The 17,875-nt window shown below is 35.2% G+C and overlaps 1 protein-coding gene across 1 annotated transcript in view; it reads left to right on the top strand.

Moving 5' to 3' along the window:
* stx1b (syntaxin 1B) overlaps window positions 1-16,920 on the top strand; it is a 44,008-nt gene extending 27,088 nt beyond the window's left edge. Inside the window, exons 4-10 of the mRNA XM_042745631.1 lie at window positions 3,046-3,120; window positions 5,191-5,264; window positions 6,503-6,611; window positions 6,830-6,903; window positions 8,088-8,225; window positions 9,518-9,628; window positions 11,391-16,920. Of these exons, the coding sequence (XP_042601565.1) occupies window positions 3,046-3,120; window positions 5,191-5,264; window positions 6,503-6,611; window positions 6,830-6,903; window positions 8,088-8,225; window positions 9,518-9,628; window positions 11,391-11,471 (662 nt within the window). The 3' untranslated portion in view covers window positions 11,472-16,920. The remainder of the gene's footprint in view (window positions 1-3,045; window positions 3,121-5,190; window positions 5,265-6,502; window positions 6,612-6,829; window positions 6,904-8,087; window positions 8,226-9,517; window positions 9,629-11,390) is intronic.
* Window positions 16,921-17,875: the final 955 nt, after the last annotated feature.

The following is a 17,875-nucleotide window of genomic DNA, read 5'->3' as shown; positions in this document are numbered from 1 at the left end:
CAAATCGATCTCTCAACCACATGAGCAAAAAGAAAAGAAAAAAAAAAGCTGACATGAGACGATGGCTTGTTTTCATAGAGCATGAAAGAGCAGGGCTGCATTTCGCTGTCTGCAAGCACAACAATAGTGTAGCGGTGTGCAAATATTATGATGCAAACTCTGTGACAGGAGATACATTACACTTTTGTTGAATCGATGGACAGGTTAACCGGCCACACCCTGACTACAGCACTTTAACAGACACCAGTGACTAAACAGATCATTTGTTTTACATGACAGCATTGCTTTTTAAGTGCTTTTCAATAACGTTTTGTTAGTCACGTACTTAGAAAAAAGAAACTTTTCAAACAACATTTATCAATCATTTAATTATTGAATTTATTTTTACATTTATTTTTAAAGTTTCATTCTCTGAAAAAAGGAAATACGTTTTGGAAACATGATTTTTCAAAAACCTCAAAAAGCAATCGCTTTTACATTATTGTATTTTTTTTTTTATAAATTGTAATAATTTCTTTACTTTGAAAGTTTTTAATTATATGATTTCCATGGAGATTATCAATATTTATCAATCACTTTTTAAAATTATTTTTAACTGATTTTATTTTTAATTAATTTGATTTGTTATTTTTTACTTTTCATAATTCTTTAAAAGAAGAAATATGGTTTATTTCTATGCAGATTTTCCTGAAAGCTTTAAAAGTCTATATATAAATACCAAGCGGCAACCTTCCGGTCTCACTCATGAAACCAGCACGGAAGTGACTAAAACTGCAATTCATCGACTGGCCGCTAGAGGCTGGCTACAAAAGAGAGTCAGTCCCATAGAATCCCCATGTTAAAATGCCCAACTTTACAGCAGAAAAAAATATGTTTACAGCCTGGTACAAAAAGTGGTTTTGGTCTATATAGCTAATTTTGCCCTTCATGACAACTGTGAGGGGGTGAATTCTTTTATAACTCATCCATTTAAATTATATTAAGCCTTAAAAATCTGCATAATTAAGGGCGTGGCCACTTGAGTGACAGGTAGATTGCAGCTGCTGTCACACTGTCGAGCTAGGTGGGTGTGGTCTCAGCAACCAGTTTCCGCCTCTTTGCCCATTTTCGATTATCCGGGAGTGATGCGCGGTGACACACTGCCAAGATGGCAATGGCCGGCTCCGCCCACTTTGAGCTTTAAAAACGCTCTTTGGAAGCCTACGGGTGACGTCACCGACACTACGTCCATGTTTTCATGCAGTCTATGATAAATACATATATTTTTCATATACAAATATATACATTTATCAATTTGGTCAATTCAACATGTTCCTTTGGTTCAAAATAAATCCCAGTATAGCCAAAAGCTAATGATCAGATAACTAAAGAGGAGAATGGAGGAATTCGGGTAAGTTTAACTTTCAGCAGTCCTAAAAATGAGAAAAAAGTCATTAACTCTTTCCCCGCCTTTGACGAGTTATCTTGTCTTTTTAAAAAAACATTTCCCCACCATTGACGAGTTTTTACGGCTTTTCATGTTTTCACTGTTATACACTAGGGGACACTATTACACATCTTCTGAACGAGTACAAAACCTCCCGAACAAAAACACACGTGAACAGGAAGGAGAAACGAGCGATCTCTTATGTGAACAGATGCATATGAAAAATAATGCTATCATCAGCAATAGACAGCATATAAATGAAATCTGCATAATGTTACAGAGTAAAATGTTGATCCAGGAAGTGGTATATGTCTGTGCAAGCTTTGAAGGTGTTGATGGAAGCAATTTATTGGATTTATGCTTTGATAATCATACTAAAAATGAGATTCTCACCGTTTTGCTCAAAATTATGCATTTTTTATGAAACCTACCTATATTCAAGTGTTGATTAAAAAAAAGAATGCTTTAAGCTAGAATAAAACAGATTTTTGTTTAAAAGTAGAGGCTCTGATCTTTATTTTGGTGTATTGCAATATACTGGAGGCCATCAAATTTTAGTGAAAATCATCAAAATCGCTGGCGATGGCTGGGAACTTTTTAAAAAAATTCTGGAGGGGAAAGAGTTAAGAACACACAATTAATAAGTTTAAAGCGATTACGATCCATCCTTTAAAAGCTAAAAAAGCAATCATCCATGGGGACAGAAACGTTCCCCTAATTGAGGAATCGCCCATATATAACATGAAATGACACTCAAAGTGATTAATTATGGTGCACAATGTATAGACGTATAATTTATCACTCTTCTCCCACCCGCCGCCCACGGTCCATCCCTCTGAAAGTGATCAGCAGGAGTCACAATATTGATGGCCAGAAGGAGGCGCCGAGAGATTTGAAGCATGGGGTTTGTCTAAATCCCTCAACCTGGCTTAGTTTGTGATGATATGTTGTGTATATGTATATATGAAATGCATAACACATAGTTCAGTGCAGTACTTATTTAAATACTAAATTTGAAACTAAAATCTCTGACAGACAATGTGCACATATAATATAGGAAATATTTCAGCATGAATTTGTAAGTGCATTATTCCACTTAATTAAGGCACAAATTCTCCCTGGTGATGAAAGTGATATTGGCATTAACACTCGTAGTGGAAGAAATGTCATGGTCATCAGACTGTCATGAGAGAACGCAGCGAGGGATTGGATTAGTCAGAAGAGAGGAGAGTGTGTAGGTGGGAGTTGAAAAGGCTGAGGTGGTGTCCAGGGAGTGAATGGCACTGCAGTAACTATCAATCAACATATGACTGCAGCCTGCAGTCTGTACACACATCCAGCGCTTTACCACTGACGCCTCGCTTTCCTCTTTAAAAGAGCAACAACATTACATGACCTGAGATCTGCTCGGAGCCTTCCGTCCTAAAAGCTCAAATGTAGTGCATCTGTATATTTGTCATGTTCTCTAGTGTAAAAAATTGGATTTCTATCTATCTATCTAGTCACAGAACTTTGTACACTATATATAATACAAGCAGACCTCATTAACATTGAAAACTTGAAATGATGTGCATCTAAACACCTTCTCTTTTGTATTTCCTTGTGCTTTTGTCCTGCAGAGACCAAGCAGGAGTTGGAGGACCTCACAGCTGACATTAAGAAGACAGCCAATAAAGTGCGCTCTAAATTAAAAGGTATAAAACCAGAAATGTTAACTTTATTAGAACTTTTAAAGTCTTATATAATTGTTTTGAACAAAAGTAGTCAAAGTAGTGGATGTCTGTGTTAATTTGGGCAGTCACGCATTACATTTTCTAATACATTAAGGACTAATTGCCTACTCTCTCTCTCGTTCTCTCTCTATATATAAACAATGAAACAGATCTGAGATCAGTTTGAGACTGGTGATATTCTTAAGGTGTTCTTTGACACACTATTTGAATTTATAGCGTGAGAAAATTAGAAAAGTTCGATTCTATTTGCAAGTGTGCATTAAGTTTAGTCTTCTAAAGCTCCTAAAACCTTCATCATCACGTAGGCAAGGCTAATTTAGACACAATCTTTGATTCTGAAGGCAGCCACCTGAGGCCAAGGGCGTTCAGCGATAGAAAATTCTTAACAAGTAGGGCTTTTGACTAATCTCTTGTGAAGTGCTTTCCTTCTGAAGTCGCTCAGGAAAAGACAAAAAGTTGCACTCCACCCTAAGCACAAGATAAAAAATTTCAGTAACTAATACAATGACAATATGAGTGTCCTTGTTTTTATTACACCAATGCCTAATAACTTGAGAGAGCTATCAGTCAGCATTCTCATTCATCTCACTGGCAGCTGATCAATCAGAAGTATGACTTCTACTCTGCAGGCCTTGCTTTCAGAAACAACATTTTTTTTAGAGCCAGTCACTTCAGCCGTAAATGCCACATGACTAATCTCCTCAGAAAAAATTTATATTATGACAACACTGATTGGCTGATAGCAACACAAACCCTTTATATTGACTATTCTATATATGTATTTTTTTTAAATAAATTTTAATATTTTTTGTAAGTAATATTTTATATATTAACAATATATATATAGGGTTATATTTATATTTTATAAAATATTTTATAATAAATCAATGTTTACTCACTTTTAACAAATGTTATTTTTGTATATTTTTAATTTTATTATATACACTTTGCTATTTTGTTATTTGCTTGTTATTTATTATGTACTTGTTAATTTTATGTTATAATATAATATAATATAACATAATATAATAAATGTATTAAATATAGTGTAAGGGGTTATGGTTATACATTTATTTTTATAATGAATTATTTTATATGTCTTTATAAATGTATTATTTTATAAATATTTTTATTGTTTAATTTTATTTGTTATTACTTACATAATGCATATTTTATTTATATATAATATTATATTTAGATATGATATTATATATTCTATTTAGATATTTTACATTTATTACTTATAGGGTAAGGAGTTAGGGTTGTATATTTATATTTTTTATAATAAATGCATCGTATACACTTATTACATATTTCATTTTATTTGTTATGATTCATGAGATATTAAATATAGCATTTTATATATATATATATATATATATATATATATTACATTTATTAAATATACACATATAGGGTGAGGGGTTAGGGTTATACAGTTTCTTATATATTTTTATTACTATTATTTAATAAATAATTGTTATTATATTTATATTTGTTACGTATGTAATAATAATTATTATATTCATATATAATATACATCTAATATTTAACAAACAAACAATAAATAAATAAATGGGATTTGTTTTGTTTGTTTTTTTAATTTCTACATGCAAGTAACCAACAGTGAAGGTCCTTATGAAGCAACTTCATCCACACTCTCGCTGATGGTGTCCAGGGCTCCATTAGAACTGAATGGAGTGTGAATCCCATTGTTTGCTGAAGTGGACAGTGAGATCTATTGTTCTTCTGAGATTAAGAGACTTGTTATTACTCTGGGACCACTTTGTCTGACACCTAGTGTGTATGCACTTCCATTGTTACAGCTCGGTCCGCCAATTACTTTAGTGTCATGGGTGGATTTGATCGTGATGTAGTTGCTGTGCCACCTCAGTAACTGTTGTAGCCAGGTAACCGGAGTGACAGCTGCTGTTTGAAATGTCAATCTATAGGCTGTGTTCAGGAGGCTATGGCTAAAGCACATTTTAATAGAATAATTCATTACATTGCGTTTATTTCTCCATTCTCCAGCAATCGAACAAAGTATCGAGCAAGAGGAGGGGTTGAACAGATCATCTGCAGATTTGCGGATCCGCAAGACACAGGTATGAAAGTAATTAAAAACACCAGTGTATTTTTATTCTTCTAATGATAATCAACAGTCTATTAAAGTCATGTGAAAAATACAGACTAAAACATATCCCTAACAAGTTAAGAAACTTGACATGGATGAACTGATTTATTTGTCAGTTTAGTTTTTCTTTGTCAAGCAACATTACAACTTTTGCATGATTAAATTCAATTCTATTTTTTATAATATAGAGATAGATGCTTTATTTGTCATTTCTATATGTTGCAAAGAAATGAAATTGTGTTTCACACGTCAACAGCTTACAGTTCAGTGCATTATAAAAACAGAGATATTTCAGTAAAAATTATTTAGAAATACTAAAACATAAATATTCTAGTAAAATTAAAGTACATGTGATTTTGTAAATGATACAGAAAATAATTAATCAAGTTAAAGTATCTTCCATTCGTAAAGCATTTAATTAATTTCACTATTCAAAAAATTACATTACCACCATAATAAATTTAAAATAATAAAACACTTTATTATAAAAAACATACAAATATATAACCTTAACATTTTTATTTATTTACATAATATTACATATATTTATATATAATTAAGTGTGTATACACACACATTACTATTTATAAATTATTTCTATTTTAAAATTCCAATGTGATTTATATATATATATATATATATATATAAATACATACATACACACACACTTACTTTAATAGTAAATTGCAAAATAAAAATAAAAATGTTAAATATAAAAAAGTAATATTATCTACAAGTAGAATGTTTAATATTAAGCAATCAAAATAATAAGAGTTAAAGGAATATTAAATTAATAAAAAGAATTAATATATTCATAAAAAGTGTCAGTGTGTCTTTCATATGGGAATAATGTATAATAGGAAGTGCTCAAGAAATATTAAAAACTGTAGAAGTTTTTATGTTATGTAAACTAGTTATATCAGCAAGCAATATTCAGCAAATTAGCAGTCAATCTGACCTTCAGGGTGTTCAGAGACAGGCACACTTCCTGTGACCTCTGCCCTCCCACTGAGCAGCTTTGCCAAACACCCTCCTCAGCGCCATCTTCTGTCCAGAAACAGAACAAGCGTGGCAATCTCTCAAACTACAGCAAAAGCAAGGCCCGATTTCTGCCCGGCAAGAGCCGCCTACTGTCAGCAAGTGCATTCACGTCGCGATGTTACACTTCCACATCCCTGACACCTCCACATGTCTACCTTTATCCCACAGCATTCCACGCTGTCACGCAAGTTTGTGGAGGTGATGACGGAGTACAACACCACGCAGTCCAAATACAGGGACCGCTGCAAGGACCGCATTCAGAGACAACTGGAAATTAGTGAGTTCTGGCATGCATGCAACCCACGCGCACAAACACAAGCTGAGAAACAGCCTCCACATTGCTGGAACATGTTTTTACTTTTTAAACACAAGTTAAGTGATAGTGCATTCAAGATATACATTTTAATCAGTAAACATATTAACAGTTCCAGTGCTCATCAAAATGACCTGGTACGCCACAAACTGATACCATGTTCTTTAAATATCTTTAATCAGCTGGCAGAACAACTACCAATGAGGAGCTGGAAGACATGCTGGAGAGCGGGAAGCTTGCTATCTTCACTGATGATGTAAGTTTAATAGCCACTGATCCTTTACAAAATAATTTTACTATGACTTGCGTTTCCATGGAAGAAAAATGGGTGATTTCTAGTACAGCCACTACTGCCTTGTGGACTTCACACACTATTAAAAAAAATAAAGGTTCTTTCGCACCCGCCGCAGGAACTCTGAAGTGGAGGATAGTGACGAATTTATTCGCGGCATTTACAAACGTCAACAACTAGTGAATGGAGGATGCCGCATTCTAACTGTTTTTGATGTTTGTTGTGGGTTTCGTGATAAAGGAGATGGAATGTAAACACAATTTATGCGATAAAAAGAGCACGAAAATCTGACTAAATCTCCTATGACAACTTGTAGTGTTATCATCGAGGCTGAGAAAAGAACACACCCTGCAGACAACAGGTAAATGCCGTTATCGCTGTTTTTCTATGGAGTAAATATGTTTACATGGCTTTTTAAAAATGCAGAGTAGCCAGTGTTTCGTATGCACTGATAGTTCCTATAGAAATGTTTTAGACCCTACTCTGCAGTAGAAGGTAAATTAGTTCCCCCAAGTCGAGTTCCTAGTACTAAACACATTCCTAGTTCCTGCGGTGCGAACGAGCCAAAAAGTGTGATCTTCTGCCAATAGTTCTAGGAACTACCGAAAGGTTCCTTAGGTCCGAAAGCGCATTTTAATATCCACGGAACCTTTTCATTCCACAGAAGGTTCTTAGATCATTAAAATGTTCTTCACACTAAGAACAAATGGTTCTTTTCAAAACTGTTGACTGAAAGGTTCTTTGGGGAACTAAAAATGGTTCTCCTATATGCAATCACTGCAAAAACCCACTTTAGGTACCTTTATTTTTAGGAGCGCAGATGTCCACATTGGTTTCCATCTGAAGCATATTCAATTATTTCCTTATAACCTAGCCTACAGTCTTTACACCTTGATTGTGTAAAGATGCAATGCTGCATCAAAACCAGTCTGAATTATGTCCGCTCAGACCCACCTCAGCCCCTAGTATCAGGTATACTGTTGGAATTGCTGTGTAAATGCATTCATGGCACCTCTGAGCAGCATTATACAGTCTGTGTAAAGACACCATTTGCCATTTTAGGAATAAATTCTGTACAAATGTATGTTTAATAATAGTAACTTGCTCTTGACCTCCTGCCATGTTTTCTTGTGTTTTCCATGTAACAGATCAAAATGGACTCCCAGATGACCAAGCAGGCACTGAATGAGATTGAGACTCGACACACTGAGATCATAAAGTTGGAGAACAGCATCCGTGAGCTGCACGACATGTTTGTGGACATGGCCATGCTGGTGGAGAGTCAGGTACAACACAGAAAATTACACCTTTCACCACAGCAAAAATAACAGGAGGAGGAAGAAACAAATGTTAGCAGTGTTATAGCTTCACGAAAGTCCAAAAGGCTGTTAAAGTGGCATACAAATGAGGGTTGATTTGATATTTTCTTGTTATATTCACATTATCATGGCCAATACCAGAAGAACTTACTTAAACAGTCCACCCAAAATAAAAATTCTGTCATTATTTACAGATCCATATGTCACTGTGTGCAGCCTTTCTATATCACTATAGTTTTGTTTGTTAATATGTAGAATTTATATTTTCAGTTTTCATTTTTATTTTCTTTAAACTTATATCAATTGTATGTGCTTATAGTAATTTTATTTGCTTTTCTAAAAAAAATTTTTTAATTTATTTTTCCTTATCTTTAATTCTTATTTTAGTTTTAGTGCTTCAAATGATCTTCACATAAAACCATTTCAAATGTTGCCAATTAAATATTTCAATTTGTTAATTTTTTTAAGTTACATCTACTTTTTCTATTTATTTTTTTCTTTACTACAGGTATGAAAAACTTTTTTCTTTTTTTTTGGTGGAACACAAAAGTAGATTTGTGTTTTTTTTTGCCTTTTCCACCATTTTTATTAGTTTTTTTTTTATTCCTTATCTTTACGTTTTAATACATCAAATTAAGCTAAATAATTTTTGCTAATTAAACATGAAATGATTTTGAAAATGAAGCATTTTAATTTTTGAAAACGATTTTAATAGTTTTAGTTTAAATTATAAATAGCACTACACTGCTTGCATGTTCAATGTTTTTTATTCATGCAGCTCATTTCCCTACTATTTATAAATGCCTCATCTCTCAGGCTAAAAAAAAAAGATACACCATTGATAGATATTTATACACCATTTTTAAATTCTGTTTGTGAACACTGGCTAGACAAAAACACGTCCTTGAAGTGCACTGCGCTGCAAAGTGATGCTGACTTTCAAATGTAATTCACAGATAGCAATTTATTTCTTCCTCCACGACCAAGAACAGGTGAAATTATTTACACGACACAGTCCCTGTGGATCAGTCTGGGGTTAAGGGCATTCGAGCATCACTGCTTGAGGGTTTGGAAATCAGGCTGCACGAAGCACAAAGAATTTAAGGGATCTTACCTTGCAACACTTAAACTAGACAACTAGTATGTCTAACAGGAAACAGTCTTTGTGTGATTTGTGCATTGCATACAGTGATCGTAAATGTGTGCCTATTGTGTGCCTAAAGACGTTTGTTTGAAGTGGCTTTTTTTGTCATTCACAGGGAGAGATGATTGACAGAATTGAGTATAACGTGGAACACTCTGTGGACTATGTAGAGAGAGCAGTTTCTGACACCAAGAAGGCTGTCAAATACCAGAGTCAGGCACGCAAGGTAAAACACCGTCAGCTGTTACACCTGACGTCTTTAAGTATTATGCTCTTTTTGTACAATGACTCATGCTCTCAGTGCCTTTCTAGAGAATGCAGTCATAAGCTGTCATGCACAAAAACGAGTAATAGAAGAGCATTTTAAAATTATTCCTAAACCATTTAAACCATCCAGAGAAAAACTATATTGCTCCTTTGGCACTCATTGGTTCTTCAACAGATGCCGTCTGTTCCTAGATTTTTTGCTGCAGTTTTGCTGGCTAACAGCCATTGCAGTGCTGGTCTAAGAACTGCAGACTCTTGGTGTTATGCCACTTACTTCTGAGCTTTCTGATGAGTCAAACTGCAGAAATAGGGTGGTTAGATTCTTACCGGCCCCATAGATATTTGCTAATAGTGAACTGCTGGTGAAACTTAATAGGTTAATCCTTTTATCTAGTGTTAATAACTAATTTCAACAAATTAAGTCTTATTGTAAAGTGTTAATAGATTAGAATGGTTAATTATGGAAGCCTCTTTCCGCCATGGAGTAAAAACTAAAACACACAAATGCGACTTTTTCTTTCAAAATTGGTACTTTTTTTAATAGTTTTTTTTAATTTTTAAAAATTTTTAAGAGTTAATATCTCACAATTTGGATTTTGTTTCTCATAATTCGAAGTTTTTTTTTCACAATTCTGAGTTTGAATCTTGTGATTCTGGCTTTTTTTCACAGAATTCTTTCCAGAAACATAATTCTGAGTTTATGTCTCACACATCTGAACTGAGGAAAAAAATATTCATTGTGTGATATAAACTTACACTTGCAAGAAAAAAAGTGGTGAAAAACAAGCTTCAATGGATAATTGATCGATCTGCAATTATTTGCAGGTTATTAACTTGCAATACAAGGGGTCATAATTCACTAGGCAGAAACTGCAGGGCTAATCTGATTGGCACTAAATGTCGATAATGATTGAAAATGAATATTTCTGTCAAGCTAGCTGGCTGCATCCAAGAGTACTGTTTGACTGATTACAGTATGGTATTATTTAATTTCTCAAAAGCATATGTTAAGAGTAGTCCATATGTATTGTAAAGACCATGTTCTAAGTTTTAAAATTATGACTATTTTGTGTTTGTCAAGTTTGTAGTTACTTTTTTTTGTTGTTGGTATAACCTGTTATTCACCCCAAATCGGCCCATAAAAACAAAATAAAAACATTGATGTCAGTTACATGTCAGTTAGATGGTCACCAGAAAAAATAAAACTTAAGTAGATGTTTCCTTGCTTCAAACTTATGTGGTTTTCTGTCTGCATGCCCAACCAAGTACTTCCATTTAGTTAATTTAGTTTGGCACAAGTCTCTTGGCACAATATAATATTTGCAGCATCCCTCCATGACATTCAGTACATGCGCAGTTTCTTGTGGAGATTCCAGAGTTCAGTATGATGTTAGTAGTGTATTTAGCCTTTAAAGTTACGCAATATCTAATCACCACCTTCTCAAATGTAGGCTACATCAAAGGGGCTACATCTCAGAGTGGGTCCTTTCATCAATAATTTAATTAACTTTTAATTGATTTAATGATTTACTCTGGTAATGGTTTAATTGTTAATGGCTTCATTTAATGATTTAAAGTGTGGTTAAGATGAGGTGATGCTACTTATTTTAGCTGACTATCGCAACAGAGTAGCTAGATGAGAAAAATGAATTGTGGTTTCATTTGTTTACACATCTTTCTTTCTTTCTTTCTCTCCTTTTTCCCTTTTTCGCCCTTTGCAGAAGAAGATCATGATCATCATCTGCTGTGTAATTTTGGGAGTGGTTTTGGCGTCCACTATCGGAGGAACCCTGGGCTTCTAAACGATATGAAGAGAGACAAACACTTGGAAAGCTGAGTGTTTTATCCACTTAAACACGAGATAAGGAAACTGTCATAAAACGGGGGTTGGGTAGGGTAAAAATCGAATATTCAAAAATCTAAAAAAATAAATAAATAAAGGAGATGTTACGTACTAGCTGATTTAAATATATACAAAAGTGGGTTCAAATACAACATAATATTTACAAACTGTACATGCAAATGTATTGAACATAAAGCAGCACATGGGTTACTACCTGAAAAGGAATAAAAATCCATTTTTGTTTTTATTTTATTTTTTTAGCGTTGCTTTCATTTTTGGGGGGGCCTCCAGGACAGTGCCAGCAACTGCTAATTTGTTTTCCGTTACGGCAGAACATGGTGTTTGGCAAACCAAACTAGCATTACGAATACTAACCAACCGACTGCATAGATGTTATAGACAGTAGTTCTAGTCCGATTTCAATGGCCTAACGTTCAGAGTGGTTGCTTGCATTCAGATGAAATCTCTCATCGTTACATTATTAGCTCATTACCGATGAAGTGCTGTAGTTTAAAAGCAAGTCTTAATACATAAACTGTGGGCAACCATAAACTAACAAAGAATATAAGAACTAAGAAGCACACATTTCGAATTGTGAGTGGAAGTGATATCACCAAGCTTGTACATGAAGATGATTTTGATTTTACTTCATTTGCTTTAGGCAGCGGGGGAACAGACATTTCATTTTAACACGTTTCGAAAGCTACACTGGGATAAATAGGGTGGCATTGCGCAAACTGTTGAACTATGCAGTTTTGATAGTGATTTGCCCCTGCTTTTTGAATTAATTCATGAAAAGATTCGGAAAGAAGATTTATTATAAGGAACATTTTGAGAAAAGTTAATACTTGAAGCAACGCCTAGCCTAAATATTATCTTTTGGAGGGTGGCTAGGTCTGCTGAAATGAATTTTCCTTATTTTACATTAGTTTTGCGCTTTTTTATTTGCCTTGTTTCAATAATTGCATATATATTTTACATTATAATATAAAGGATGGGCTTGAAAAGGAACGTTTTGGTTTTGAAGGATCGTTTTGGGAGTTTGCTTGATGTTTTACCTTGGTGCTAGTTTATGAAGAGAGAGTAATAAAATTAACTACGGGGACGTGATAGACACTTTTAGATCCTTATTGTTAAATTCTACATATCTGAAACATTGGGAGTAGGTGCAGTGCAGATGAGCTATCTGATGAAATATTTACCTGTAGATGCATTCTTCAGTTCAATTGAAGAAACTTGTACGGCTGGTCAGGACACTTATTATGCAGCGAATAAATAGAAAGACATTTACACAAACTTCATATGAAATAACTTAAATTTAGCTCTTAAGGCCCGGTGAGATGGCATCTTGTTATGATAACTCTAGCTTAGAATAGGACGCTTTGATTTTGTCCAAAGAATTTTTTTTTTTTTTTTTTTCAGAAACACAAATCAAACAGCTGCATCATGAATTCGTTGCATCCTTTCTTTGCGGACAGAAAGTGCCAGATTGGTTAATTATGTACTGCTTGTTTTTAATTCAAGGGCTAAAATTTAAAACCAAACTTTAGCTCTGTTTTTTTTTTCTTTTGATGAAGAATCCCTCTTGGCTTGATTCAGATTCGTTGCACTTAGAACACCTTATGTTCATAACGTTCATGACAAGTACCAACTCTGAAAGTGCACTCCTTTTCTCAATACGGACTTCATTTTCCATGTACTGCTTATCATAGAATATATAACAGGAGCCCCCCCACCCCGTCCCGACACCCCTTTACCTACCCAAAGCAAAGTAGTAGGGAACAGGAATGATTCTGGGGATAAATACTGTACACTTTTTACAAAGCCTGAGGCAGAGGGCCGGGACTATTTTGCTTTAATCATTCCAGTAATGTCCAGCATGTTTTCTTTGAAACTTCTGTGTATTTAGTGTCGAATCACTTACATGTATGGTAAAATGAGGTAAATATGTATGTCGGTGTTGTTTTTTAGTAGACGATATAGCTGGAAGGCCCTTATTTGTTAACGCATGCAACTTTCGCTTTGTTAGTTTGCATGGCTCTCGATCATGTGTGCACTTTACAATCAAAGAAAACAATGTCTTATGCCGCCACATTTTTTGGTTTGTACCGTTTTCCGTTTTGTAAGTATGTTTGTTTTGTTAATTTATGATTATTTATTATGACTCTCTAAGGGTTGGATGGGGGGGATTGACTTCATTTACTAGTTCTGCTGCCTATTTCATCATGACCCTGACGATGCTGGAGTTTACTGTGGTCCCCATGAATGTGTTCCCTGTGGATGTGCACATGAATACAAAAATCTGTTTGTTGTCGGGTATTTTATTCCTAAACCACATCCGTAGTGTAAAACGACGTATTTGCCCCCCCTCCTCACCCTCTGGAACACTCTGGGTACTAATCATTTTTGCGCATCTTGTTCATTTTTCCTTCCCTCTGATGTTTTCCCGAACTTGATTGTTGTGCTTAACTGGTGATGATGTGAATTCTTTCGTAAGACTATTCTTTATTGTGAGTCGTGTGCTGCGGTGTCAAATTGCGCAACTCAAAAGGCCATGTATGCGTGCCCTGTCCCTTTGGCATTTTTTCCTTTTTTACGTACACGTTGCTGTATATGTGAGCATGAGCATTTGTGTGTGTGTGTATGGTTGTGAGTGTGTGTGTGTGTGTGTGCTCGTCTGCTGTTGGAGCCCTCAGTCGCAAGGGGCTTCTCTGGTCTGCAGGTCTATGGTATGCAGCTCTAGCGCTCCAGTTCTGTGCCGACTTCATTCAAATGTTATGAAAAGTAATAAGACTAAAAAGCCAAAGCATTATGCGAGTACAGAGCACAATGTTACAGTCGACTGTATTGTGTAGTCCACCCTGCCCGTAAATCTTGTGAACTCTCTTGCGTATACATTGACTGTTTTCAATTCCATCGCTTTCAGCGACAAGGTTCTCGTTATAAAGGTTTATTTATCTGTTTCTATTCATTCTGAATAATATGTATAATGTATACTACACAAGCTTGTTCATTTTAAAGCACTTTCTCCAAAAACAGCTACGTACAAAACAAATATCCCCCAATGATGTTCAAATGTTTTGTGTACTGTATGTTGTTTTTTTCTTGCTCCCCTCAATGATGCTGTTTATGTTACCATTTTCCCCTTGTTCAACTCACTTGCATTGCTTCCTCTGTGCTGGCAATACATTAGACGTAGACATTAGATCAGCTCTGGTTAAAAGAAAATGAAATAAAAAATAAAAAAACTGTATACTGACATGGGCACAGATCTGGATGAAAGTTTTCTCAGTTGTCTTATTTTCATTTTTTCAACACTGTTTTTGGATGTTTGTCACACAGACACTGATATGACCAGACAGCACTGGCACAGCACATTGAGAAGGCATTTTGTAAATGAGTGAAAATTACAAACTATTATATATATATAAAAAAACAAACAATGTACCTTTTAGAGCTTAACTGCTTAATAGTCTTTTTGGTTGGGGTTGTTGAGTGCCTCATCACTGCAGGTGAATAAAAAAACCCTTAAGCTCAATTCAGATGGCGAGTGAATGGCGAAACACAAAGCTAGAACGCTTCCGCCATGATCGACGAAGCCGTCTGCTGCTATGTAGACTGCTTTGTAGACTGTAATGCTCGCTTAGTTTCCACATGTGCTTTAGCGAAGACTTTTACATTAATTGATACGACTTCTCGGTCCAAGGCTAATGAGCGCCCAAGACCTGCGATCGTGATTTTTCTCAACAGCCCTAGCCATGATCCTCCTTAATTTCATCCCCTTTTGTGTCATTCCTTTGATGTATATTCCCATTAAACTTTATACCAGTATTCTTGTTTCAGTGTTAGATTTAGAATGAGGAAACGGCTTGTGGAGATGGTGCTCAAACTGTGATTTCAGCAAAATGATCATCAATTACAGAGAATGGCCTGTAATGATGTGATGAAAACACTATTCTAATTAGAACAGGAAGATGACTGGATAAGGATGACATAATTGAATAATACCATTATCAAATGTGATGAATTATATAACTGCGATGATTTAAAGAATCCCGAGAAGTTGTGTTATATTAGTAGTGCTATTGAATGCTCGCGATTTTGTCAATCTGAACTGAACCTTTGTCTTGTAATTATTGTAAATATTTCAAAGAGAGAAAAAATGACTTGCATGTCCATGTATAAAACTACTAAAATAGTTCCTGTCAAAGTTGTGAGGTTGATTGATTTTCTTGTTCTTTGCCCTGGTCGCAGCGATTTGCTGTTGACCGCTTGCTCGCTTGTCTTAAAGCAGCATCCGACGCTGTCAGTGATGTCAAGGGTGCTCTATACCGAAGAAAAGGAACAATGCTTTACCATCAGATTCAAAACAATACGTTGTGTTACCTCAGAGAGCCATTACCGGTTCAACTCTGAGGGAAAAAAGTGCTTCCCTCCATGTACACCATCAATAGGTCTAAAGGTCAAATGCACACCATCTGTAGCTTCCAGGCACCTTGAATGCTTTTCTTTGCAGAGGTCTACCACTTGGCAATGGCAAATTTAGAACAATTAGTGGCATTTTTGTGCATTTCGTGGTACGTGTTTGGACGCTTTCATAATCAGTGTCGGTTAGAAAACCTTGCGTGTGTAGACTGTAGCATGGCTGAAACTCAAATGCTCTAGTTAAAGGTAATGCGGGATGAGCTCTGCTCTTATATGAAGAGCGCAGTTCTTGGGATTTGGAAGTTATCTTTAAAAGTACAGTAGGAAAACAATAATGCTCAAAGCAAACAGAAAAACACTCGTCTGTGCAATACAAAGAAAAGGGCTTTCTCATACATGCATTTGAAAGCACTGAAGAACGCTGACTTCAATATTATTTTGGGAGTTGAGGGAAACAACAGCCACTAACCGTGGTTCCAGCCGTTATTTCTCGCTGAAAGTCCATTCAGGGCAGAAACCACAATGAGATGGGCACCAAGGATGGGAAGGAAGAAATTAAATCGATTTCTGCAACTTTGACTGGAATTGAAACTTCTGTCTTTTATTTTCTGTGTGTGTATGTGTGTACTGTATTGTAAAAAAAAAAAAAAAGGAAAAAGATACAAACAAACAACATAACTGTCCCTCTCTCCCCCTCTCTCTTATAATACTGTTTGCTGTTCTGTTTGGTTAGTGTGGCGTACCAGTATCCCTCTCCTCCCCTAAAACCCTTTGCTATCTTCCTCCCTTCTCTTACAATCTCTCTCTCTCTCCCTCCCTCTTTTCTCCATGGATCTTTAAGATGAGAACTCTATGCAGATGCTGTCTTTTATAAGTGTGTCAAAATTTTAAGTTGAAATGAAAAATGAAAAAAAGAAAAACCCCAACAAACAGATATTATGAACTGAAACAAAAAAATAAAGAAAAAACGATTGTCCAGTGTACAACTGCTGTTGTTGTCTTCCCTACTTTTACTCCTTTCTCAAATCATGGGTGGGGTGGAGGACTTCAATAACATGAAAAGGAAGCTTGTATATTCATCAAGCATATATACTGACAGTGTTTTTCAAGCTAGTTTTCACACTGCACTGATGCTGCTACCACAGTGGCCATCGTCATTAGTGGATGCATCGTCATTATGGATTTAGATGTTTTTGCCAACTTTCTGGGTGAAATATAAACAGTTGGAGTTTCAAGTACTGCCTGCTGGCTTTCCATCATAAAAACTAAAAACTAAATTAAATCAATAAAGAGATTTGATCCTGGAAACCATTCAGAATGGTCACTGTGGTAGCAGCATCAGGTTTGATCCTCACTTTAACTTCTCCCCTTAATTATATACATAATATATTGTGATTTGTGAATTGTGTGAATGTCAATTTATATCAACAAAAATGACATAAGTCCCATCTGAATCCGTTAATGAAATAAGATGTCCTCCTGGAAATTGTAACTCAAATGTCATTTAGCACACTAATTCTAATTGGACACACTTTCAATTAACTATTAAGCCAGCCACAATCACCCTAGACCCCTGTGTGCAAAGTAGATAAAGTTATTTAGAAAGATAATGGGGTTTTACTCAATTATGTTGTTATTGATTGCAGAAGATGCCCTGGGAGCTGTGCAAGGCCAACAAGTGCTTATCATTACTCTAAATTAATTAATTTAGTCATTGCAGTGAAAACTTGCCAAACTTGGCAGGTATGAAGGGCTGGTTTTCCAGTTGCTAAGCAACAGGCTGTAAATTTTCATTTAAAAATAATTCAGCTACTGCGTGCTGTTTGAGCTACAAGCTTCGTATGTTAATCTTTTATGCTGAGGTTAAGATATATTACACTCAATTCAGACAAAACATGAATTATACATGTAATTTCTATAGGTGTAAAAAAAAAAAAA

Source organism: Cyprinus carpio, chromosome B19 (genome assembly GCF_018340385.1).
Source record: "Cyprinus carpio isolate SPL01 chromosome B19, ASM1834038v1, whole genome shotgun sequence".
Taxonomy (NCBI): Eukaryota; Metazoa; Chordata; class Actinopteri; order Cypriniformes; family Cyprinidae; genus Cyprinus; species Cyprinus carpio.
Note: the sequence above shows the minus strand (reverse complement) of the source record. Positions and strands in the feature narration are given on the sequence as shown.